This window comes from Pantherophis guttatus, chromosome 1, assembly GCF_059756535.1.
Source record: "Pantherophis guttatus breed Tessera chromosome 1, ASM5975653v1, whole genome shotgun sequence".
In the NCBI taxonomy this organism is placed as follows: domain Eukaryota; kingdom Metazoa; phylum Chordata; class Lepidosauria; order Squamata; family Colubridae; genus Pantherophis; species Pantherophis guttatus.
The window spans coordinates 44,357,173-44,384,231 of NC_142063.1; the positions used below are offsets into that span (position 1 = coordinate 44,357,173).

General features: G+C 38.3%; 1 protein-coding gene and 1 long non-coding RNA gene across 4 annotated transcripts in view; one reads left to right on the plus strand and one right to left on the minus strand.

Moving 5' to 3' along the window:
• The window catches only part of SYNE3 (spectrin repeat containing nuclear envelope family member 3), a 70,655-nt gene that overhangs the window by 36,829 nt on the left and 6,767 nt on the right, over window positions 1–27,059 (plus strand). For all 3 annotated transcript variants that reach the window (XM_034418416.3, XM_034418417.3, XM_034418418.3), the window contains exons 7-17: window positions 317–453; window positions 4,714–4,888; window positions 7,145–7,327; window positions 7,550–7,693; window positions 8,796–8,930; window positions 12,325–12,474; window positions 14,010–14,173; window positions 15,021–15,102; window positions 17,281–17,433; window positions 19,565–19,714; window positions 21,327–21,365. In XM_034418416.3, the coding sequence (XP_034274307.1) occupies window positions 317–453; window positions 4,714–4,888; window positions 7,145–7,327; window positions 7,550–7,693; window positions 8,796–8,930; window positions 12,325–12,474; window positions 14,010–14,173; window positions 15,021–15,102; window positions 17,281–17,433; window positions 19,565–19,714; window positions 21,327–21,365 (1,512 nt within the window). The remainder of the gene's footprint in view (window positions 1–316; window positions 454–4,713; window positions 4,889–7,144; window positions 7,328–7,549; window positions 7,694–8,795; window positions 8,931–12,324; window positions 12,475–14,009; window positions 14,174–15,020; window positions 15,103–17,280; window positions 17,434–19,564; window positions 19,715–21,326; window positions 21,366–27,059) is intronic.
• LOC117665956 (uncharacterized) lies at window positions 289–26,709 on the minus strand. Its single transcript, XR_004591527.3, has 4 exons — window positions 26,604–26,709; window positions 5,578–5,848; window positions 2,228–3,372; window positions 289–747 (listed from the first exon to the last, which is right to left on the minus strand). It is a non-coding gene; the product is annotated as an uncharacterized LOC117665956 (long non-coding RNA).

Genomic DNA, 27,059 nt, shown 5'->3' on the forward strand with positions numbered 1-27,059 from the left:
AAGTCACTTTTACCTGTAGCTAATTTATGAAACCATGAAAGACGCCATTGTTTGTTTCCTCTTGAACTTTCATCACAAGCTGATGAGTTTTCTTCAGTTGAAGTTTCGGGATGTTTTTAATGTATGATTTTATGAAGCATTGGGATGGGAGAAGTTGCCACTGTAAGTTTGCTTTTATTGTGAAATGTACATTTATGCTATATTGTGGCTATGTTTTTATTTTTATATGTTTGGATGTTTGTAGATTTTATGCAAGTTAAAAAACAAACACAGCTATGTATGTCAATATTTCTTGACAATAATTTTGTTTTTTAAGGCAACAAAGGCAAACCTTACAGCAGAAGAGCCAACGGCTGAGAAACTGAAGATTCAACTGAAGGAGTTGTTCAAATTTTCACAAGACTTGCAGCCTCTTTCTGAGAGTGTGATCCATGCCATACGAGAACATCAAAGGTATTTTGCTGTAGGAAGTGGCACAACTCAGAATAAATGACAGCAAGGGGATTAGATCGCTCCAAAAATACATTTCAATGAAAGGATTGATATAGACAGTTTGTTTCAAAATTAAGAAACATAAATCTGAAAGGAGGCAATGGCAAATTACCTCTCTTGACTTCCACTGGACTCAAAGCTTATTTGAAACAAGATTTGTCTTTTTTTTTTTCCTTCTCAAAGCTCTAGGTGCCTTTTATATGTTTCCCTCACTTCTTGCAATAGTTCATCTCATAATAATACTGTGGAGACAGGCTGAAAGATAATAAGTGGCTCACGTTAACCCGTGGTTGGATGGGGATTTAAACCTGGATTCTTCAGCCCCAATACGGACAAACCATTGTGGAACTCTGGCTCAAATGTAGTTGGTTGCCATCCAGATTTGATTTTTTCCCCCCACGTCATAGGAAAGAGAGATTTGTAGAGGCATGTCAAAGATCTCCCAGCCCTGGTGAGAAGTTGCTTATTTTAACTGGCTTTCAGTTTCCAGATGGAACATTATGAAATAACACCCATGTAATAGGTAGAATGTAGGCACCAAAGTATGTGTATGAATGGAAAATAATCAGGTATTTTTCAGTGCAATCACTCCATAGTAATCCTGTCAGGAAGGGAATTTGGGCAGATGTAATCAGAGGTGGGTTTCAGCAGATTCTGACCAGTTCTGGAGAACCGGTAGTGGAAATTTTGAGTAGTTCGGAGAACCGGTAAATACCACCTCTGACTGGCCCCACCCCCATCTATTCTCTGCCTCCCAAGTCCCAGTTGATCAGGAGGAAATGAGGATTTTGCAGTAACCTTCCCCTGAAGTGGGGAGGGAATGGAGATTTTACAGTATCCTTCCCCTGCCGAACCCACCAAGCCACGCCCACCAAGCCACACCCATAGAACCGGTAGTAAAATTTTTTGAAATCCACCACTGGATGTAATATAAGGAAACCTGCATCTGCTTTCAAAATATCCCTCTCATCTGGCTGTTCAAATAAATGTCTTTTTATTATTTATTTATTATTCAAATTTCTATACTATTTATAGTATATATAGTATATACTATACTATTTTCACATCTTCCTAAACATTAAATCTGTTCCTTTATCATTATATTACAACTCTTAAAAAAAAAACCACCTGAAGACTGAAAATATTCCAACTTTTTGGAAAGAGGCATATAATGTGGTTTATGCTCTCATGTCATCTAGAGACATTTGCTATCCACATTCCTAGGATGTGCTTTCTGACTTTTCTTGGCAGATAGTGACATTGGTGATTCAGGATGAATCATTGGTGAACATACAGAAATGCCTTTTATGGAATCAGTTCTTTGGTCATCTAGTTCTGTACCCTCTACTGACTGACAGTAACTCACCAGAATTTCAGACTAAAATTTTTTCAGTTCTACCTGTAAGAGACCAGGTATTGAATCCAAGTTCTCTGCATCGGAAGCTTTATTGCATTATGACTCTTTCCTGAAATGGTGGTGGGTCCCATTCATGATTTGATATAGAAAGAATGTCGATTTATTTCAGCTTTAAGATCTTACTCATGGGTTGATTTTGTAGCTTTTCTTTATCAGTAGCTTTTGATTAGGAAAAGCTATAGTTGTACAACTACCAGTTTCCAAAATGAAACTCTGTCCAACTAGAAAAGTCATCAGAAAACTAGCCAGAAAACTAGTTAATATTGATAATACTGAGTCATCTTGAATAATCTTCTGAGAAAAGTAAGAAATACTTACCATATTTGCTTTTTGCACTGCTGTCTTGTTATGGATGATACAAGGGACAATGAAGAGAGAGGAAAGGAAAAGGGAAGGAAAAATCATTCTAGTTAACTTTGTATCCTACTTTCCCTCCTGCTTTTTGGAAGTCTGGACATGGCAGGATTTTTTGAAAATGGAGCAAAATAATTGAATCACTGGCTCACGCTGTATAAGTCATTATCTTATTGTGTGCTGTCTTGTACTTGTGTATATATGTACAATTGTACATATTATCAGAGGTGTTAGCCAAATGTTATGCAGGTAGCAACAGTAATGATAAGAAGGCTTCTTCTCCATGTGTTCTTTCCTGATTTTTTTCCCATGCATGTTTTTCTGGATAGACATAGTCCCCCCTCCCGCTTCTAGCTTTACTAAAACATTTTTGCTTCCATGCTAAATGCAGTCAGGAAATTATCTGCATAATCTTTTTTTTCAGATCTGGGAAAAGGGTTATCAACAGCTGGTTAAGGCACAGACAAATGTTTGCTTGTATCTAAATACTGGCTTTCTTGTGATAAGCATAGACTGTTTTGGCAAGCTAAAAAGGCTTTCTGTTAATGAAATTAGTTACTGCAGGAGAAACATTAATTCAGAGTTAAGGAAGCAAGTCTGGGATTCTTGCCAGTGAGGAAAAGTAAGAATGGAATGTCTGAAAATTTGCCATAGTAAAGATGACAGATCATTGGTATCATCTTCCAAAGAGGCATTGCTTCCTTTGTAGGAAATGATAATCTCACTAATGATTATGAAGAGACAAAAGAAACAACAGTGAAGGTAGTGATCAAAGGACTTGTGCTCTTCCAAAAGTATGTTAAACATAGACTGTCCTTACAGGATAGCTACTATCACAAGAGCATTGTGGCATGCTGAGTGGGATAATCCCTTTTCTATTGTTTTGTTTAACTGAAAACAAAATATGTTTCCTAAGGAAAGCTTTATGTTTGTTTTCTAAAAACCTGTGTATTGGCCATTACTGCCTGCCAGGTCCCTTCAAGCTAGAGAATCAAATTAAAAATAAGCTGTGCCTTAGGTTGTGAGCCAGAGACACAAGCAGATTGGAATTTTCAGCAAGTAAAAACAAGTTTTTCTTTTTCAGTCAGTGGATAGAAGGAGCCAGACACCTGCAGAGAGGATGAGATTAATTTTGTTCAGATTTAAACATAAACCAGTATTTTTTTTTAACTAATACACAAACAGAATCAGAGTTCACACAAAACACTGTTTCCAGGTATGCTCAGAGGCAAACTGAAAATAACTTCTTAATACAAAATCACTAAAGAATTTTTAAACAGTAACAAAACTGTGCTTTTCGGAATTGAACCGGATACATAGCTACATTTTCTAGGTATTTTGCACCACACAGTTTCAAGTATGGCTAGTTCATTCTAAAGAGTATTTTGACAGTAATACTAAAATTAGGTGGAGGAGAAGCCACAAAACACATCTGTTAACTCTGTCAAATCAGAGTGAACTTTCTGCTTCATGGCTGCCCCTTTTTAAGAGCAGAATGGGGAAATAAAAAGATCTATCATCCCAACCTCATATTTTAAATCCAGTATTTTGTACATGCAGACAATATAATATATAGAAAGGGGGTATTCTACAATAAACACACTTAACCTTGTGGCTGCACGTCTTGCTCCAACTGCTAAATTTTAACCTTGATCACATGCCTTATTGTGTAAATCCACCTCATTGGTGAATATATGATTCAATATTATTTCAGTAACCTACTAAATAAGTTAGTTCAAATGCAGACAAGATGATGCACTGTGCCAGCCTACCTAACTAAGGGATCCCAGAATGGAGAATACTGCTAAATTGGACTCCCTTGATACCTAGTGTGCATATTTCTTGTTAATTGTTATTTGTAAATAAATTAGATAATCTTAATATTATGGCTATATGGCTGAGTTTAAAGCTAGATTTCAGTGGTGTATGTCTTGAATTGTAAATACCTTAGGCCATCTCTGTAATTAAGATGATACAAAGTCACATGAATAAATACCAACAAAATCACTATGATCGTCATTGTGAAGGGAAAAATCCATCTTTTGGTAGTTATTTTCCCCCTTTAGTGTCTCTGTTGTCTTTCTGCTCTAGGCCTGTAATAGATGGTGGGTGTGTGAATCTTAAAGCTGATCTTTAAGAGGCTATTGGGGAATCCAAGCTGCACAGCTAGCTTCTTGTAATTCCCTGCAGCAGGTGCAAAGAAAATGCATCTAAAAACGGTTTTGTGGATTATCTGATTGGCAAAGGCAGCTGTGGAAAGAAGAAGCCAGGAGAATATAGGAAGCAGAAAAAGAGCTGCTTTGTGTTAAGAAAGCAGATTACATGCCCAGGCTTTTCGTCCCTTTCAGTCCAACTTGGGATTCACTTCTCCCTTCTGCCAAGGAAGAAATGAAATCCTTCTTCATAGTTCATTAATAAAACTTCATCATTTTGTTAATTTATTTTTTCAGTCTGAAGGGGAAAATGTTTAAATTGAGCACAGAGATTGAAACAGAGTTGAGGCAGCGCTTCCAAAACCCCCTGAGGGAGTTTCAGCTGTGGAAACCATCAGCTCAGCGACTCCTGGACACCACAGTCCATGTTTCTGATCCTGCATTGACAGATGCATTCCTGCGTCAGATTGAGGTGATGACTTTATAACATTTGGAATCTTAAACTTGATGTGTTCAGAAACCAAAACATAAACCAACACAGTAATCTTGTAAGAATTTAAGACTATTCTGTATTAGCATGGGAAACATTTTTAGCCTGTACAACAATCATCACAATGTCAGGAGAACTTGTAAATTGTGAAAATTCATATGCATCATTTTTCCTCATCCTGGTCAAATAGTGATCAGTAAGTAAATATCAATAAATATTTGAATACCAGGCTAATTTAACCATCATCGTCATAATCTTCAGCAAGTTTAACAATTTAGCATTGTATATTGGAATAAACAGTTGAAATAAAAGATAAAGACATGGTAGTAATGCAAGGTTCTAGAAATCAAACAACCCCTATTGATATATTTTGTCTGTTATATCATTTATTTATTAGTCTGACTAGTCTCTCTCTCTCTCTCTCTCTCTCTCTCTCTCTCTCTCTCTCTCTCTCTCTCTCTCTCTCACACACACACACACACACACACACACACACACACACACAGTCCATGTGTGTGTGTCTCTGTGTGTGTGTGTACTCTGCAAAAACATCATAGTGTATTTCTAGCCTGTACCAGAACGTATTATAATAGTGCATAATGGGAAAAGTTCAACATGCATTCACCCTAAATCCCCCTTTGCTGCTAAATGCTTATAAAGTTAACTCTCACCTAATAACAGTTGGAGCAAGTCAATTCCTCTACTTTGTCCTCCTGCCCACATTGGAATTTCTTTTTTATGTCTCCCTAAATTGAAATGTCAATGTCCTGGAACCTTCTGGAACTCTACAGATCCTCACAAGCTCACCAGGAAACCAGGATTTCCTTAGAATGTGGTTGGAAAACAGTTATAGGAGATTATTAGAAGCCTTGCATAGCTAAGACCATTCTCTCAAATATAAAGCTCTGAATTCTGAGTCCAAGGCTCTGTTCTCTGGTTCATCTGAAAAAAAAGACAAGGCTTCTTTAATAGCAGAACTATAGTTGTAAAATGCTCTCTCCAGTTACATTCCCCTTTTCCCATTTTTCAGGAGCTTTAGGAACTTTCCCCAATGCCATCTGTATAAAATTGTGCAGTTTTATATGCTGGTATATTTCTTTAATTTTTGTAGAGATTGATTGCCATCTAATTGGTGCCTGCCCATAGTGACCCCATAGACTTTACTTTCTTTTTTTAAAACTTTTTTTCTATTTTTATTTTAAAAATAATTTTATATTCATCTCCAAAATTAAAATACAGAATAAAAAGAAAAAAGATGTCGGTTGTATATAAACCAGCCAAGCAAAAAACAATAATAAAATGTGTGTAGAACAAATAACAACTATATCATTAATATTAATAATCAACATAAAATGTACACCTTGATTTAAAGCTGAAACATATATCTCAAATATCTGATACACTTTCCTCCCCCTTGCATAACAGGTCTACAACTATTTCGCCATCTATAGTTTCTTACTAAAAATACTATGTTACATAAAAAGATGTCCCTGATCTGTTGTCCATCTATCAAGTCGAGCCACCATCTCTTCACTTAAAAGAGAAAGTTAATAGGTAACCCCAGAAACAAAAGTAGTCTTCAAATCTTTGTTAACAGTCTGTTATTGTACTTAACATTCTAAAAGGCCGCAAATGACTTCCAATCTCTCATAACCTTGTCTAATCCATTGTCTCTAATCAATGTGGTTAATATAGAGATTACTTTCCAAATAGATTTTTCCCCACTATGATCTGTTCTTAACCTTTTCTTCAGATCTTCAAATGAGACACCTTCTGTCATTGTAACTGACAGAGAACTTTTTCCAGAGAAATAGTCTTTGAATAATACATTCAAAGAGAAATAATATGAGTCTGGTCATTTGTGTTCAAGTGAAAATTCTGGGTTGATCCAGTTATCCATTTATTTGTTTCCTTGGATGTCCATAGTATCCTCCAAAAGCAATGTTGAAAAGCATCAACAAACTTTCTCACCTGGTTCTTCCAGTTTTCATCTAGTGTTACAGGGAATACCATTGCTGCATTGTTCTGATATTTTTAGGTAAAGATACATTACACTGACATATTTATATGTTGTTATAAATTGCATGCTGATAAACTTATTTAATAATATTTCTGAGTTGTAATTGGGTTTTTTTAAATTATTATTCTAATTATTCCTGTTTGGGGAAAATATTTTCAAAGTAGGAAAATAAAAATGATTGACATAAATGCATAACAATCAATTATTCTCTTTTGTAGATTTTTCTGGTTGAAAGCTCCCATCTTAAGGAACAACTCTTGAAAGTCCAGATGAAAAAAGATTTCCTGGGCAATATTTTCAAACAGGAGAGAGCAAAGTTACTCTTGGAGGAAGTTAGTGATGCTACAAAGGAATTAGAAAACCTGCACAAAGGGCTACTCCAGAGGAAAAGCAGGTTACAGGTAAGCTTCTTCTAAAAAGCCAGCTGATAAGAAGAATAATTGTGATTTAATAGTGCAGCAATTAATACACCACCAACTACAATGATTAATACATCATTCAGTTTTTACTTCAGTCAGGTTGTTATTTTCATTCTGATGTACTCACAGGTCTGTGTTGTGAGTTGGCAGAAAGCATTCATGCTCTCAGGACTGGCATGAAATCAGCTTTTTCTCTCTGGCTAGGCTTTGGTATCACAGCATAAAGACTTTGATGCATCCTTCAAGCTTCTGCAAACACAGCTGTCTGCTCTCAGAGTCAAGCTAAATGCAGAAAAAGAACTGCTGCCAGATCTTATGGGTAAAGAAGCCCGGTTGCAAAGGCTAGAGGTAAGTGGCATCAAAAACCATCCAAAATAATTCCTTTCCAAAATGTGTCATCAATAGGCATAGCCAGCTATGGATGTGATGTGTGTCACACAAACAAAAGCCCCCAAGCTGTCATTTTTGGAGCATTAGAGCAGTGAGACTTGTACCTCCTTAATGTCTTTTTCTTGGCTCGCACAGCAGCCATTCAGTTTCAAGAATAAGTGTTAATTTTTTGAAACTGTATGGCTGCAGTGTGAGGCAGGAAAAGGTGTTTCCTGTAAGGAGGCATCAACTGGTACAGGAAGCATGCCTGGTCCTCTGCTGCAGCACTTCTTTCCATTTTGGAACTAAAAGGGGGGTACATCCCTAATCTATCTCATAATATTATGAGTTTGTTGTGAAGCTTAAAGAAAAGAGGACTGGTGTAATTGGCAAAGGTGGGATGAAAAAGTAAGACACACATTAAAAGAATAAACATCTCCTTCAAAATAAATTTCATTTGCTAGTCCTCACCTGTGTTGCCACCTGTCTGGACACTACAGTTCATGTTTCTGATCCTGTCTTGACAGGTGAAGAACCAAGACTCTAAAACAGGGCTGTCAAACTTGTGGCCTGCGGGCCGGATATGACACGCACTGGCCACACCCACACCCGGTTTAGTGAAGGGGGAAAAAGTCTCAATATGTCATGTGATGCCACCATGACACTGAGTTTGACACTCATGCCCTAAAAGATGTGGAATCTTAAAATAAGTGTGTTAAACCAAACCAAAAAGCACAAAACGCACAAACCAATATAGGAAAAGCATGATATAATTAAGATAGAACCTCCCCCCCCTCCATTTGCAAATTTATTCCAGTGGGTTATGTTGCAGAATATAAGCTTTGAGTCTAGGAGGTGGTAGATGATTCATTTTTCTGCAACTCCAGTTAAGGATATAGGTTAGCATGATTAGGACTAACTTTTACTTGGAGATTATCCTCTGAATGTATCCCTTTGAAATACAACAATGTGCATTTTCAAACAGGTTCTTGTGTTCTTTTAAGATGTTTTCAAGTATGCAATGATTCCTTGAACAGCATCGTGCATGGCAACTTATTCAAAATACAATTTTATTCTACAGAGCATTCAAGGACACCTGGATGAATGTGCAATCCAAATGGAAGAAATAGAGAAACTTGTTCAGTCAGACCCAGCACAGATGCATAAAATAAAACAGAGTTCTTCTGACTATCAAATACTTAAGAGATCATTGGAGGTAACTCATTTTGGTGAAGGATTCTCAAAAGATGGCAGCACTCAGCTAATCTTTTCTGGGCTCAGAAGCTAAGCAGAGTCAGGCCTTGTTAGTACTTAAATGGGAGACATTCAGGGAATCCCAGACATACCAAAGAAGACAATGACAAATCACTTACTGTTGCTAAGATGACTACATAAATGGGTCCAAGAAGCCACCAGGAACTGAACTCAACTTGAAGGAGGTTTTTTCCCTAATTTTTTTCCTAAATTGTATGATTTCGCCCTGGTGCATGTCTATGGAGATTCTCAGTCATTCTTTCAAAAGGCAACTGGACTTCCTTTGTTTTTCCAAGATGATCTTTCGCTTCTCATCCAGTGCAGCAATTATTGCACTGATGCAGCAATTGCTTCTTATGCTTCTTAAATGAGAGCCAAGCAGAAAAAACGTGTTCATCAGCCCATACAACCTGCATCTTTTCTTGTGGCTCATAATGGACCCTTATGACAGGGTTTCTACTCCTCTTGGGATTCCAAACAAGCAGAAGAAAATGTGGGGTAACATCCCAATTTTCATGATAATAATAACAGTTCTGTTCTTTGGTAAACACAAGTAAGTAAAATGGTCCATCTCTATAGGCCCTCACCCTCCCACCAATCATTATGTAGATGTTACCATTATGGAGATGTTGCCTCCAGGTCTTCTTTTAATGATTTGTCAGACATGCTCCAAATAGAGATGAATAATAATGAGCCAAAGTCCAGGACCTCATTATTCAGGAGATCAGATTGTTTGGGTAAATAAAGGGGAAAATAACATTGATTTTATTGATTTTATTAAATTTTATGCCACCCATCTCACAATAAAGTGAATCTAGGCAGCTGGATTTATGCTAATGCCTTGCGCACGGATTTATGCCTTGCACACGGTCACTCATGCCCTCGTCCCGTCCCTTCCCATCTGGACTACTGTAACACTCTCTACATGGGGCTACCCTTGAAGAGCACTCGGAGGCTCCAACTGGTCCAGAATGCGGCCGCGCATGTGATTATGGGGGAGACACGTCGCATCCATGTAATACCTCTCCTGAGCGAGCTGCACTGGCTCCCGGTGGTCTTCCGGGTGCGATTCAAGGTGTTGGTCACCACCTTTAAAGCGCTCCATGGCTTAGGACCTGGGCATATATGAGATCGCCTTCTGCCACTGATAGCCTCCCACCGGCCAATACGCTCCCACAGAGAGGGACTCCTCAGGATGCCGTTGGCCAAACAATGTCAACTGGCAACACCTAGGGGGAGAGCCTTCTCTGTGGGGGCACCTGGCCTCTGGAATGAGCTGCCCCTAGAGGTGCGTATGATCCCTGACCTGCGTACCTTCCGCCGCGCCCTTAAGACTCTTTTGTTCCAACAGGCCGGGCTGGCTTAATATGAATTTTAAATCGGGTGTTAGCTTTTAACCTTGTGGGCCAAATTTTATATATTTGTTTTAAATTGTTTTTAAATTTTGTGAGTTTATATGTGTTTTAATATGGCTGTACACTGCCCTGAGTCCTTTGGGAGAAGGGCGGAATAGAAGTTTAATAAATTCAAATTCAATTCAATTCTAATTCTTATAATAGCAATAGCACTTAGACTTATATATCACTTCACAGTCTTTACAGTCCTCTCTAAGCAGCTAGTGATGTATCTTGTATTGGCATTTTCCATTACAATTCAGAAGGTAATGCAATATTGGGAAGAAATTGGAGCCAATGTAGTAAATTTATGTTTGTTACATCTTATGTAACATTTGCTATGTAAAATGACTGTTCTATCTAATGATAGAGCAAACCTTGGAGTGTGTAATTTTATCATCAGTCCACTTCCAAGAAGTTGCTTAGTGATGGAAGTTTAGTGATTGAAGCTGTTGCTATGTGATCTAAAAGTTTCACTTGCAAATGGTGAGCAAATCAAGCTGCTTTTACCAAGGCAAGCTTTGATAAAAGTGTAAAGGAATCTACATGCGCTTATAAAACAAAGATGACAAGTTATTTGATTCTGAGTAATTAAAACAATGAATGTAGAAGCACAATAAAAATTAAGTATTAATAATATATTAGAAATACAGTATTTCCTTGGCTGCATTTCCTTTACATTATTATGTACATTATTACATTATTATGTACATTAGAAAGAGATGCTTAAGGCATTTTTATTCGTGGAGCACCACTCTGTGGCCAAATTCAGATCTGCAGCTCTAGATTTTTTTGCTAGTGAAGGTAAAATTATGTTAAATATTCATTCACCTTAACAGACTACTTTACATTTTTTTAATTTAGTGAAATTCTTTTTCTTAATAAGAAAACAATTTATAAAATGAAGATAGAGTATGAATCTGGAACTCATAAAATGTGCAGTACGGTCTTATGCATGCCTACTTTGATGGAAGTTGTATTAGGTTCAATAGAACGTGCTCCTAAGGCAGCTTTAAGACTTGTGGCAGCTTTAAGACTTGTGGCAGCTTTAAGACTTGTGGCAGCTTTAAGACTTGTGGCAGCTTTAAGACTTGTGGACTTTAACTTCCAGAATTCTCCAGCCAGCTATGCTGGCTGGAGAATTCTGGGAATTGAAGTCCATAAGTCTTAAAGCTGCCAAGTTTGAAGACCTCTGTCCTAAGGAAACACTGCAGACTTAAATTAGCGATTGCCTTCACTTACTGCCTGCAAATGGAACTAGCACTCTTGCTAAGTGATGCAGACGTAAAGTGAAAAATTACATATCAGAGCTTGACTTATGACAGTAGTTCCACCCGCTGTGATCACCCACAGTTGGTAAATGTGATGTCACATGACCACAACTTGCAACTTCCTGCTGGCTTTCTCATTCACATTGCTGATCAGAAGCCGTCTGTGAGGGTAATAAATAATAACTAGGTGATTGAAATGTAGCCCAATAACCAGGTGACCCAGGGACACTGCACCCATTGTAAATGCACACTGATTACCAAGTGTCCAAATAATACTCACATGACAGCAGGGATGCTGCAATGGCCACAGCTTCAACCACCAAACATACTACAAGTCTCTTTTTTTCAGTGCCATCACAACTTTGAAGGGTAGCTGAATGACTGGTTAGTAAACAAGGACTACCCGTATTTCGCTTTTGATGACTTATAGCATCCTTTAGAGTTGTTGAGATGATAAAAAAACAAACCAGTCCTCATTAATATCAACACAACTCTGGCTGAATGATTCTAGAAGATGCTGTAAGGCACTGGTAAGGTCCTGTCTTCATCTTGGTATGTTCATTTTGGGGATGATAATAAGGTGTATTTTGGAAGTTACGAAGAAAGGTTCTACACAATTTTTTGATCCAAAGAAAGAAATCCAATGAGTTCCCTTGTTAATGACGATGGGTCTTCCTATGGTTCTTTGCAGATCATGATTGCACAAAGTAAGCAACATATTCAGAAGCACTGGGCTTTTAATGACAAATTATCAGATCTCCAACAGTGGCTTACTGTGACCAAACAGAAACTGGAATATTACTGTGATGCTACAACTCACAATGCAATTTTGGACTTGGAGGTAAAGAACCTTTCTTCTTTTGTGAGGTTACTAGCAAGCTTTCCAGTGGGTAGAAATATGAGGATTCAGCTGAGATTTACATTTCACCTAGAAAGGTCTAGGAATCTGCAAAATATTTGCAAGGTGCCATGTTACTGTTTTTTGAAAGTACTATTTATTTTGAATTACCGTATTTTTCAGAGTATAAGAGGCACCAGACTATAAGATGCACCTACCTTTTTTGGTGAGGAAAACAAGAAAAAGAAATCTGTCTCTGCCTCTGCCTCCCAGCAATTTTGCCTTGTACAGCAAACAGCCTGCTTTACTTTCATTTTCATTTAGCATAGCTTGATTAGCACAAGAAAACAAAACTATGCTCCAGCAATTTACCTCCTTGCAGCAAGCAGCAGAGGCCCGCACCAAAGTCGGGAGGCTGATCCAATCAACTTGTGCTAATTAGGTTGTGCTGAAGCTGAAACACGCTGTTTCTTCTTGCTGCTTGCTACAAGGAGGTAACTGCTGGGAGGCAGAGGCCAAAGAAGGGGGCAGTGGGTGGGCGGGGCTACATTCAGTGTATAAGATGCACCTAAATTTTCACCCCCTTTTAGGGGGGAAAAAGGTCATCTTATACTCCTAAAAATACGGTACACTGTTTTTAAAGGCCATATGAACACTAAAAACAAGAGAAATTTATATACATCTGTATTAATGGAACTTGAATTAATACTGTATGTAGTTCATACAACAGAATAAAAATGGGATCTCCAGATTTAGAGACAATATGCTCCTAAATGTCATTGCTTAGAAGCCATATTATTGAAGTATGTTATTTTCCATTTCTTGCTGGTTGATTTTTTGATTCACATCTGCTGTCACCAAGGGAAACAAATTATTAAACTATTTATCTATGAAGGATACAGTGATCTGTAAAAATTGTATATTCTAGCAGGCTGCCAAGGTACAAACCGATTAATCTTACTAGAAGCTTAAAATAATTACTTCCAAGATTTTTGGAACTTAGACCAAAAGCCATTTGTGGCCTTAACATTGTTCATTCTTCATTGCTAGTTTAAAGGGGACCTTGGTCTGATTCAGAAGAGTATTTCTGCTATTCTTGGACATAGAGTTTGTCATCAGTACATAGGATTCCATTAATAATATTTGGCAGCTTTTCATAGTAAATGGCAAAGATCCTGCTCTAGATATGCACTTTGTCTTTCATTTATATTAATGAAACAAATGCTGTAAATGTTAACAAAAATTAATTTGAATCAGAGCTAAATATGCAAATAGAATAATGATCCTAAACATTCATTCTCATTTATCATCTACATTGATTTGGAGTGCTTGGTACTCTTTGAACTTGGTGGTTTTCTTGCAGACGTATCATTACCAAGCTAGGTAACATCATCAGTGCACTGATTATTGCTTAGTTTGGTAATGAAACATCTGCATCTGAAAACCACCAAGCTCAGGGAGCACCAAGGACCCCACAGTTCAACTGCAAATATTCTCTTCATCAGTACATTGATGTGTTTGTATTTTGTGCCTTTTAGAGATTGCAAACTGAGTTTCCAGGTAGAGAGATCCAGTTACATCTCATTGAAGCCCATGGGCATTTGGTTATAAAAGATACTTCTCCAGAGGGAGCTGTGAATATTCAGGCTGAAATGAAGAAGCTGAAGGACTCATTCAAGTTTCTTGAAAACCTAATGTCAAGGTAAGAGGCTTTTGCACTTTAATTTCAGCTGGTGAAAAGAGAAAACAAAAGGATGGAGAATATGCAATGACTATATTGTCATTTTCTTCTTGTTCAATATTTAAAAGGGCTGTGCAGCTGATTTCCAGATTGTAGACTGTACTAAATACTGGCTACAGCTTAGAACATTATTTATTATTTATTAAATTTCTATCCTCCTTCACTCCCACTGGACCAGGGGTGAAATCTACTTATCTGTTTGGAAGTGCACATGCCATGCGTGCGCGCATCCTCTGCGCATGCGCAAACCCTTCTGTGCATGCGCAGAGGGTAAAAAAACAGAGGGTTAAAACCAGGAAGTAACGACGACTGGGCAGGTGGGCGGAGCCTTGCACCGCCATTGCTACCGGTTCAGTCGAACCGGTCCGAACCAAGAGCATTTCACCCCTGCACTGGACCCTGAGCAGTGTTAAGAATACAAACATTAAAATATCAGAATTAATAAAATCCAGGAACAGAAAACACATACACTAAAAATCAAAACATTCAAAACATCCAAACTGGTGCAAATGAAGAGGTATCAAGCCCCAACTATTCCCCAAAGAGCTTTGTTTTCAACTGCTTAGGGAAGGTAGCTAAGGTCAGGGCTAATCTAATAAACTGAGGGAGTCCATCCCAGATGGCTGGCATTGCTACCAAAAAGCAGCGCTTTTGTGCTTCATTCTCCCACTCCTCCCAAAATGGGGAACCATCAGTAACTTTTCTCAGTAAGAACCAATATATTTATAAATGTTGTCTGTACTACATTAAGAATCTTCCCCTCTTTGGTTGCTATGTTGCTAATTTTAGTCGCTTTCCATCCAAATAGGACAGCAGTTGATGTGAATAAGAAGATAACCTGTTTAGAGAACACGCAACTCAAAAAAGTGGATGTTTTTGAGCACTTACAGGTAAGAAAACCATATAGGCTTAATGAAATACAGGTAGTCCTCAGCTTACAACTGTTCCTTCAAAATTACAATGCCACTGAAAAAAGTGACCTATGAATGTTTTTCATATTTAGGACCATTGCAGCATCCCCATGATCACCTGATCAAAATTCAGATGTTTTGCCACTGGTTCATATTTATGACGGTTGCAGTGTCCCAGGGTCGTGTGATCACCTTTTGTGACCTTCTGTCAAGCAAAGTCAATGGGAAAACCAGATTCACTTAACAACCATTTTAGTAACTTAACAACTGCAGTGATTCACTTAACAACTGTGGCAAGAAAGATTGTAAAATGGGCCAAAATTCACTTAACAAATACCTTGCTTAGCAACAGAAATTTGGGGCTCAATTGTGCTCATAAATTGAGGACTACCTGTACTTTTACTATATAAAGGTTTAATTGGAATGACCTTTCCATATTCGTAATGAGAGCTATTTATGATGTTAGTGCAGTGATGGCTAATCTTTTTGCCATCGCGTGCCAAAAGCGGGGGCATTGTGGGGGGGGAGATCACACCCATAATTCTATGCGCCCCGTGCATGCATGCGCAACCCCCCTGTGCTCCCCCCGCTTTTGGCACGTGATGGCACTGTGGGCCTGGTAGGCCTGATTTTTGCTCTCCCCAGGCTCCAGAGCCTCTCTAGGAGCCTGGGGAGGGCAAAAACGGCCTTCTCCACCCCACCCCACCCCACCCTGAGGCCCTCTGGAGGCTGGAAACAGCCCATTTGCCAACTTCAGAAGTGGGAAAGGCCGTTTTTGCCCTCCCCAGGCTTCTAGAGAGGATCTGGAGCCTGGGGAGAGCAAAAAACCGGCCTTCCCCACCCCCCCAGGCCTTCTGGAGGCAGGAAACAGTCTGTTTCCCTACTTCTGGTGGGCCCAAAAGGCCCGAAAATCAGCTGGCTGGTGCACACATGTGTGCCAGAGCTGAGCTCGCGTGCCCACCGATATGGCTTCATGTGCCACATGTGGCACGCATGCCATAGGTTCGCCATCATGGTGTTAGTGTATCCTAGTCGAATTGGTTAATGCCTTATTTGAATAGAACAATTTCTTTCCTTTATCCCCATTTCTACCACACATTCTATAGTAAAAAGCACATGGCCTAAAAATAAAAACTTTGTGCTACTAACATAATTATTTCTAACCATCGCAGAAAAATTACAAAACTGCAGCAGTTTTTTAACTGGCAGTATTTCCAAAGGTCAGATAAAATACATTTTGCCAACTTCCCAAGTAGAAACAAGATTGGATGAGTCCTGTGCCTTCTTTGTCAAAATATTCTGGGAAGATGATCCTTTGGGACTTCCTTATCAAAAATAGAAGCTGTCTTATCAGTACAGGCTCCAAAACTGGTGCTTTCTTTTCAGTTAGCCCTCTTCTCATTGGACTCGATTTGTAATAACACATTGTCATTTCTTTGTTTTGAATCTTTGTTTCTATTCCGGATTAAAAGGGACTAAAATTAGCAACATAGCAACCAAAGAAGGGAGGATTCTTAATATAGTACAGACAAGCTTTTCTTCCAGTAGTTTGTAACTGCTGGCCCTGGTTGCTCAGCCAACAATCCTGAGTCCAATGACACATGCAGGAACTCCAACACCTAACATGGTTCTTGTTGACCCAAGTGACAACTGATCCGGTATGGGTTTCTGTAAATTACCTCCCACCATATTGTTTATGGAGAGACAGTCTTCATCCAGCTCCTCTGATGAGACCTATCCAGTATAAGTTGAGCCTCTGGCATAGCTCTCATGTTCCTGATAGCACAAAAGTCCCACAATCAAGTCAAAGTAGCCCCACAACCACCTCAAAGAAGTGCCTCACTATTTTTATGACATTTGGTGTGCCACAGGTTGCTTACCCATGATTTAAACTTTGCAATCTCAAAAGTAACTATAGCAAATTATTTAATAATAGTTATTTACCAGTGCAAGTGTGTATAAGGATGATACTTAAAATCTTTTCAATATATCTGTCATTTCTCCCCTAGTTCAATCTATCAATAAGTGTGAAATAATTCCTTTCTCTTCTGTACACTAAAAAGCCATTTACTTTCAGAAAATGTGTGTATACATGAAAGAGATGATTTACTAGTTTACATCTACATTATGTCTTTTTCTTTGTTTTCTATAATTCAGAAGAAAGTGGCTAAGGGGGAAGATACCAATGAGCTCCAACTTATTAAGAACTTTGAACAATGGTTGCAAAGAGAAAACAACAAGCTATCTAAAATTCTTGCCTTGAATCCATCAAACAATGAAGAGGTTGAGGCAAGGTACAGCAAGCTAAAGGTTAGTTCAACCCCAGAATTTCCACATTAACCTTGAAGCATTTTGGTACCATGTTGTTAAATGTGTTTATGAATTCAGTTTTGACTACTGGGCTAGTTAGAAGTACATTTTCAGAGTTCTCTACAGGGGCCTTTTCTATCTCTCCTTGAAGATGCTAAAACTGAATTTGGACTCTTCTGCAAGCAAATTTCAGTAGCATCATTAGAAACTCTGATTAGTGAAACTTCCAAACTCCAATGTGGGTTGGGGGCAGTGGTGAAATTCTCTTTGAATCACCACTAGTTTGCTGCCCGCACATGCGCAGTGTGCGCCAAATGCACGCTGTGCACATGCACGGTGCATGCCAAAAGCATGCTGCGCACACATGCACATTGCACACCAAACACGTGCTTCACACAGAAAAAGAAGACTTCACTAGGTAAGTAGAACAGCGAGGGGGGGAACAGTTGTGCTGCACAATTTAGCTTTGCTAGAAAGCAGGATTTCCTGCTTTCTAGCGAAGCTAAACCGCACAGCAGAGCTGATCATTGGAAATACCAGCTCAGACGAACCAGTAGCTTTTTTAAACTATCGGTTCCACCGGTTTCACTGGTTTTTTAACTACCAGTTCAACCAAACTGGTAGCTAACTACCGGTTTGCCCAAACCAGTAGCTTTTTTTAACTACTGGTTTGCCTGAACTGGTAGTTTTTATCACTACTGATTCACCCGAACCGGAGCGAACCGATAGCATTTCACCCCTGGTTGGGAGTGGGAGGAGGAGATCTTGAAGCCATGTCTTTTCAGTTGCTCCTGAGCTTTAACTTCCAGTCATGCAGGTAGAGTTGCTGTAGTACAGTTTAGTGACAATCAGAGGAACAAGTTCCCCATCTCTGATTTAAGACTTTCAAGATCAAAACAACATGTTCAAATCCTAGAAACAAATTGGAGGCCAGTAAGATGATTCCAAGAATTGTGTGAATTGGTCTATTTACTGGAGTCTTTGTTGCTGTCTGAGCTTGGTTGTTTGCTTTCAGATGTTTTGACTGGTTAGCATCATTAGTGTGAGTGAGTGTTGGGCTTGCTCCCTGTTTATATACAGTAGCTTGTCCTGCTTGTGTTGGTGGGGGTGTGATTTTCTCCTTGGTAGTTGCTTGATCAGAATTATTTTCTGCTTGATAGTTTGTCTGTGATTAATCCTTGTTTATCTCGGTGTTGGGTGCTGGTGAGGATGGGTTTTGGTCTTTTTGTTTTATTGTTAGCTCTTATTGTGTCCTTTGAATAGTTGTAAATGTTGTTTAAATGTATCTATCGATGGCTGAATTGATGGCTATAAAATGCATTGTTGGGGAGAAAAAACAATTGTGGCTATAGGCAAACACTTAATTATAATCCAAATAGACCCATGAATCTGATCCGATTTTTCCTTCCCCAAAATGGCATAGCTTGTGACCAGCCTCATTCTTAGCTCTGATTTCCTGATCAATACAGATCCAAGAATACCTCAAAGTCTATATTTTAAGGTAATTGAAAGTCTGATTAATACTAAACATGAAGTTTTAAGCCAGGGAACGACATTGTATTATATGTTTATGCTTTAACATATTTGTGGAATTGATAATCCTGTTACAATTTTTTCTGTTTGAAAATACTTCTGAAATTCTTCCAATATGTACTACTATTGGACCTTGTTTGTGCTTCGCTGATATGCAATGAGAGTCTGCCATGAACTATGGAGAAGGGTTATGAAAGGAGGCATGCTTGGGAAAACGAAAGTAGAGTGCCATCTTGAGAAGCTGCTTCAAGGTCTGTCAGCTGAAAGAAGGAGGGAGTGGCATACCAGAGCACAATTGAACTGACCATTAAGAAAACAGCTCGCAATAGTTTAATTGGTAACCTTGAGGTGGGAAAAAGTATAACATAGGGATTTTGGCTCAGTTCTGGCTTTGCATTACTGCAATACACTTTATCTCTAATAAAATATACCTTTCTCAGCAAATGGAGCCAAGGATTGTTTTCTAATTAGAGGTTTAAGTTTGTGCCAGGTCTGACACTATCCATAAGAATAAATTCCTATATCGTTTTCAAAGTTGGCAGAGCTCTATTCATTCCCTCTATCAAGCCTTCAACATCGATACCTCTTTTCCCTACAGGAGCTTCAGCTAAGGGTCCCTGAAGGTCAATATCATTTTGAAGAACTTCTCCATCTTCAACCAGCTGGCCGGAACTGGGATGAACTAGAGGAATTGCGTTACCAATGGATGCTTTATAAATCCAAACTGAAGGACTCCAATAAGATATTGGTAGGTTTTATGACTTCTGCCAACCTAGCAGTTCGAAAGTACGTAAAAAATGCAAATAGAAAAATAGGGACCACCTTTGGTGGGAAGGTAACAGCGTTCCGTGCGCCTTTGGCATTTAGTCATGCCAGCCACATGACCACAGAGATGTCTTCAGACCGCGCTGGCTCTTTGGCTTTGAAACGGAGATGAGCACCGCCCCCTAGAGTCGGGAGCAACTAGCACATATTGTGAGGGGAACCTTTACCTTTACCTTTAGGTTTTATGATCTGAGGACAGTTAGAAGCAGTGTGATTATGAATTTCTTAAAATTATTCTTTACATTCTTAAATTTTATTTTAAAATTATTCTACACACTGCCTCCTGCCCAACAGAACAACTATGTTTAATATAAATCTAATCAGTCCACTCAAAAATTGTCTAGGATCAAATATTACAGAAAATACAAAACAGCTCATCTCATAGCGGTTATGCAAATTCCTTGGCAGCTTAAAACTAAAGGAACAGCAAATAGCTTATTTATGAAAAAATCAACCATGTTTCTTCCCTCAAAAAATTTACACTTATTTTGATTGTTTAGTGTATGAATACACATTAGATGGCTGCCATTAAAAATAGTAGTACCTATACTTTCCAGGAGAAGGATGGAAATCAGATGTATCCCAGAAATTGTTAATACTGGAGCACTCAGCAGTCCCAGCCAGCATGGGTAGTTGTGAAAGATATTAATTTGCAACACCTGGAGGGAACACAGCCTTCTTTCCATGATTGAATATGATTTGTATAACATTTCTACCTTAGTCTAATAAATTTATTCCATTGGCTCCTCCTCCTCGAGAAATTATAGCTTGGTAGTACTGTATGCCTTGTTATTTTATACATATCATTTGGAAAGAGACGAAAAAGAGATGCCAAATATATATTCTATGGGATTTTTGTTTAGTGTCCTCAAACCTAGCACCACTCAGCTTGTTGGAATTGTAAAGTTGGATTTCTCAGCCAGTTTTGCTTTTCGCTGGTCTGGTTCTAATCTTTGCTTTCTGATATTTAGAAAGTAAAACTTATTTTAGTAGGTGCAGAGTATTTTGTTTTTCCTCAATACCCACGTTTGAATTAAACATAATACCAAGAAAAGTTAATGTGTTTAATTTTTTATGGGTCTATATTTTTTATCCATCTTACTTCCTGCAAAGTAATATCACATCAGTAGGGGTCAGTAATACCTAAGTCATTTCTGCCTTAAGCTGATGTCTGATTTAAATTGTTAAGAAACCAAACTATTTAGAATTTAAATGGTATAGTACAGGGGTGGGTTATACTTACCTTTACTACCGGTTCGCAACGGGACCATGCACAGAAACTTCCTGATGACATCCGGGTCGGTGGGTGGAGCCTCCCACAGGTTTTACTACCGGTTCTTGCAAAACGGTCTGAACCGGGGGCAACCCACCACTGGTATGGTACTATAAAATTCAGTAGATAAACTGTCTGCTCTTCTAAGCCATCCAAATGAAGGCAGTTTTTAAAACAGTATCCCACCCTGTGAAGCAAAGTGTTGCACTTTAAATTGTACTAGCATTGATTAATGCTTTAAAATTTGTATATTTTTAAACAGATGACAAGCTATTTCAAAGAACCAAACCCATTCAGAAAGGTAAGGCTATTTTTGTCCACCAAAAAAAAAAAAGGTAGGGATGTGTATGTGTACAATACATACTATTGTATTACATATGCACAGCCTTCAGAGATTCTTGAAGTAAAATTATTATGTTATGGAGAGTATAATTGTTGAATTATTCCTTTAAACCATCAGTTAGATGGCCAATGTCTTTTGGTTTAGGTAATTACAGGTAATAGATACAGTATATTTCTTGATCACTGTTTCCAGAATTGAAAAAGAGAGACGTTCTTGATAAAGACAGAATAATAGTTTGCATAGAGCTATGGAAAGTGTTTGTTTCTTTGGGTGCTTAAGTACATATAAACTGTAGTTCAAGTTTGGCTCTTCTTAGACAAATAGGCCTTTATCTCTTTGTTCCCAAAAGTTTATGCTGTAAATAGAAGAGGAACTAAATTAGACTTCAACAGACAGCTTGTCTGAAGAATTTTCAGATAAGCAGTCAATAACTATTAGTTCTCCGTAGACTAGCCACGTAATCCTAATACTTTAACCTTCATAATCTCCATGTTGGCTTGGATTCATTATAATAACTTTATGTCCTGCTTCATCCTCTGTACTTCTGTGGCCATGTGTTGCTTTGTGGTAAATCATGCTATTTAATAGTACCTAATCATTTGAATCATTTGAAGAGTTTACAACCTGTCAGGGGTTAAGTAGGGAATTGACTGATGGGATAGTCAATCCATGGGACCTTGCAGACTAGGCATCCCCAAGATGGTGCCGTAGTTGTGAAATTGAAGAGATCTGGAAAACATCACACTGAGAAAATTATTCAGACTGTTGCAATCTCTGATTAGTTAAGCCAGAGGCAGTCAAATTTGGGGGCTGGTATTCATATTCGAAAGCATATTGTGGGTCTCTCACAAGTTAGCTATTACATGGGAAATGTTATCTGAAATGTTGCTAAAGTGGATGTGAATAACTAACAATGCTGAAGTAAGATATCCAAGGGCACATTGGTGCCCTTTTGCACTACGCTGCCTATCTGTGTTGATTCAGACAGAAACGCCTGTCTTTACTTTCACACAGTGTGTCGGTCTGTCATATTTCTACCTCTAAGAGTACACATAGGAACAGCAATATTGATCTTAATTATCCAGTCACAAGCTCTGGTCAGATATCTCAAAATCCAATTTTATGCATTACATAATGAATTTCCTATATGGCAAAACCAAGTAGCTTCAGGTCATCTAAATCTACATTGTTAAGCATTCCAAAATATCCATGTGGAATTCTTCCTCTTCCTTTGATCACATCTCTTATTGATCTTTAAATTCATATAATTATTCATATAGGATAGCTCCCTTGAAACCCAAGGTAGTTTTTTCCTTCTCTATTAGCCAACTTGCTTTGGATATTTGGGGATTTCCTGGAATAATTCTAGATGATAAAATTTCAAAGCCTTTTTCAGGAAACTTCTCCTTAGCTTCAAATAATTGCTGGGAGCAACCAAGGCAATTACGAGAGTGGTTAACAGCCTTGTTTTATTCCAGGATATTAAAAAAAATGCAAGAGATCCTTTAAAATGCTAAAGAGAAAGCTGTTTCTCTCTACCCCCTATTACTTTCCAATGGCTTTTCCAATGTGTGGTTAAGATGTGAGACTATGATTAAGGAGCCCAAGATTCTAATACACCTTCAGCCATAAAAGCCTACAAGGAGATTTTGGATTCCCTCTTGAGTACAACTATCCAAAGGGTTGTTTGATGGAGGGAAAATACAAGGAAAATCCATGTGTGGAATATGAATCTCTAAGTGTTCTGAAAAAATACAAGAAAAAAATGCAATAAATCTAGTAAGACAAAGAATGATTAGAGAGTATACATTCCCAGAAATCATTGTTTTTGCAGGATTGCTGGCAACATTCCCAATGGGGAAGCTGAAGTCTAGGATAATTTCTTTCACATTTGTGTCTAGAATCATAAATGGATGCATGTAAGCCAAGGGGTTTTAGATGCCTTGCCTTCAAATAACTTTTTACATATTGACTTGCCATCTACTGAGATAATCATTGAGTATCTGCTGCAAAATCTCAATGTACTGTATCACAAAGGAACCAGGAAATATATATATAGTCTAATTTTATCCATATTAAGGCAAATTATTTAATCCTAATATTTCGGTTACTTTGTTCATTTGTTTGGGGGTGAAGGATCTTCCTGGGATTGAAAATGACCCAAAAATGATCCATTCTGAGAAATGGAGTACATGGATTGCAAAATCTGCAGTTTTGTATATGTTATTGCTCATTTTCAGAAGTAAATCCTGGAATTCTGCAGGGATTATTCCTAGGTAAAGAGGCATCAGATTTCATTCTTGATCAATGTACAAGGACTCAAGGGGGAGTTATTTATTTCAACATTTTAAACAAGCCACAGATAATGTCAGGCCTTACATTCCTAAGGTGGATAAAAACTTGCTTTATTTAATTCTGGTTGGAAGATTGCCAGATATTGAGACAAAAAAATCTCATGAAAAGGGTACCAAAACAAAAAGTTCAAGGAACATACCAAGGCCATTTTTCATTATTTATTGTAAGATATATATATTTTATTTGGCTGTGCGGTTCTGGCTGAGAAGCAATAGTTGTATCTGCCTACAATAACCATTTTTTATTAAAAATAGAGGTGGCCATATGCAGTGCAGTCCTATGCATTAATTTCCACTGAGAAAAGTTGTATGTATAGCCTGAAATCCTATGAAAGGGTTTATACAATCCCCCCATGTAAAATACAGTTGGATAGTTTGTAAATCAGTGGGTTGTGATAATTCAGCAATCAGAATCAGGATGAATGGATCAGATTAAAAATATACACTAATGCCATTTCATCATAAACAAGAGATTAGAAGATTAAAATGAGAAATTGAAGATCCTGGATCCTGTGGCTTTTCCATAATTTGACAATGAGCAATAGTTCTTTGGCTCCTTGCATACCTCAGAGCATTGTAAAAACAAATATAATAATAATGAAGATAAATGTTTACTTCCCTGTTGTGGAAAATATTGCCCAAGTGTACTTACATCAATAAAAAATGAAAGATTGGGGTTTATTGGGGTTCAGAAGTTTGATTTGCTTTTCTTTGCACAGTGCACAATCTTATTAAAGTTCTTTGCTATACAAATAATTAAGATTTATTAAATTCCTATTGCCTGACTCGCTTTCTCTGGGATGCTACAGGATGTCATCTCACAGTGTAACTTGAAAGGAAGGATAGGCAGTTTAATCTTATTTAGATGTTGTGTTATTACTGAAATTAGTCCAGCTGCCCAGGAATAATATTAGTACAGCCCTTTTTATCTGACAAGCATTGTGTTCAGCCGTCCATGTAAAAAAACCCAGGAGTTATATGCAGAATGGCAAGAAATATAGTAAGATATTGTCATACATTGAAAACAGTTCCTAGCACCTGCTGCATTCAAAACAGAGACTTTGTCACTTAGCTGTGGGGTTTTTTCTTCTTTTTCTTGAAAATAAGAAAATCAGCAATGATAGGAAATCTGTGATCCCTCAAATATGTCTGAATAAAATTCTCTGCACCCTGTATCATTGGCTATATTGGCTGGGATCGCAGGAATTGTAGGATTGCAAGAACCAGACTTGAAATTTTGGGCTTTAGACAATTTAGAATTTAGCCATCTTCAGTCTGATCTAAGTGTAGTACATAAAATCATCTGCTACAATGTCCTACCAGCCAATGAATACTTCAGCTTCCATGAAAACAATACAAGAGCACACAATAGATGCAAGCTCATGGTAAATCGATCCAAACTCGACTGCAGAAAATACTACTTTAGTAACAGAGTGGTCAATGCCTGGAATGCACTACCTGACTCTGTGGTTTCTTCCCCAAACCCCCAAAACTTTAACCTTAGACTGTCTACTGTAGAGCTCACCCCATTCCTAAGAGGTCTTTAAGGGGCGTGCTTAAGCGCACCAGCATGCCTACCATTCCTTATCCTAATGTTTCCTTTTATTCGTATCCATTTCATATATTCATAATTATGTTTACACTTGTATCTGTTTCAAATACATGCTTGACAAAATACAAATAAATAAATAAATTGTAGTTTAGCCAAAGTAACAGAAGATTAACAGAGGGTACCTGTAAAACCACAACTGTAGCATTAGCGTTGTTTTGCTATCTTTTGAATTAATTTTGTAGGGGAATTGGTAGCTATTATACAGTATATCTTATTGTATTATATCTCACTGCATACTTAGTAACCCTCTGAGAGCAACAAGCTGAGAGGGTCCTTTTCTTTGAATTTCACTGAGCTTCATGCCAGTTTTGAAATATGTTCTTTAACCACAAGAATTGTGTTCTGATGTATCTAGACACAAGAATTAAGGAAGGTTAGTGAAGACCAGTCTTCCCCAGCCATTGACCTCTGGAAGTGTTTAATCTAGATTTTTTAGAATACACAGCTGCATTAGCCAGAAGATGGTGGCTGAAAATTCGCGGAGTCGGCATTCCCAGAGCATCTGAAGAATGTTGAGTGGAAGACACTGATGTAGACAACTCTAATCTAGTCAGATTAAGGGAATAACTTGGTATAAAGCAGCTTGTTGTAAACCTGAAAGTCCTTGTTATACAGGTATTCCTCAACTTACAACTGTAATGGAGCATGCAAATTGTGGCAGTTGTTAAGCAAGACAAACATCTGATTGCCTCACCTAATGACCCCAGTTCTAATTTATGGAGTTTGTGAACTCCAGATTGATTGTACAGTATGGAGACAATGTGATGCTGTTCCAGAAGCAGGTGCCATTTTGGAGCAGCCAGAATTCATTGCAGCCAGTCCCAAAATGGTGCCATTTCTGGGACAGCGCCACATGGCCTCAATGTAAGAAGACCACACAGCAAATTGCCTGCTTTCCAAAGGAGATCTATGGAAAAGGTAAGTGACTGAGCCATAATGAGGGTGTTGGGGGGGGGGGCGACAGTGTGGGATCCAGTGGGTTGGGAAGCAGGCTCAAGGCCTGGGAGGCCCAGTGGAATGGGATGGGGGGATGTTAGGTGGGGGAACCACTGCAGTATCCTTGTGGTTGGTCATTAGAGCATGCATATTGCCAAAGACTCAAACTTTGTTCACATTGCTGCAGGGGTGCTAGAGCAGCTGTAACTTTGGGCAGGGACTGTAAATTCCTTTGTTCAGTGCCATCACAATTTTTAACAGTCATTGAATGAACAGTCATAAGTTAAGGACTACCTGTATTGCATCTATCCTTCCTCTGGTCATTCCCCCTTTTGCATTTAAACTTGCTGTCTTCACAGGCCTTCAAAAGAAGGTTTTGGCTTCAGATAGTGCAGTTCTCTGCTCACATTGCTAAACTAAGAAAGTAACATTTTGACTGACTCTCTATTTGTAATAAGCATGTGTGCTTCCTACTCCTAGATCCTGCAGAGGCATCACAATGCTGAAGTTGTGACAGCCTGGGCATTTCCATGGTAACTGGCCGAGTTATTAACACAAGATAACAGGCTCTGCTGATGATCTGGCAAAAACCAAGGGAGAAGGTGGGAGGCCGAGTATTGCAGGAATGCTAAATTTGCAAATACTTTTTTTTTCCTGTGGGTCTAACTTCAGGGTAGCAGAGATGGGTTAGAAAATTACATCCTGAGGGCAAGATGCAAGTAGAAAAGACCATTTCTATTTATATCCCAC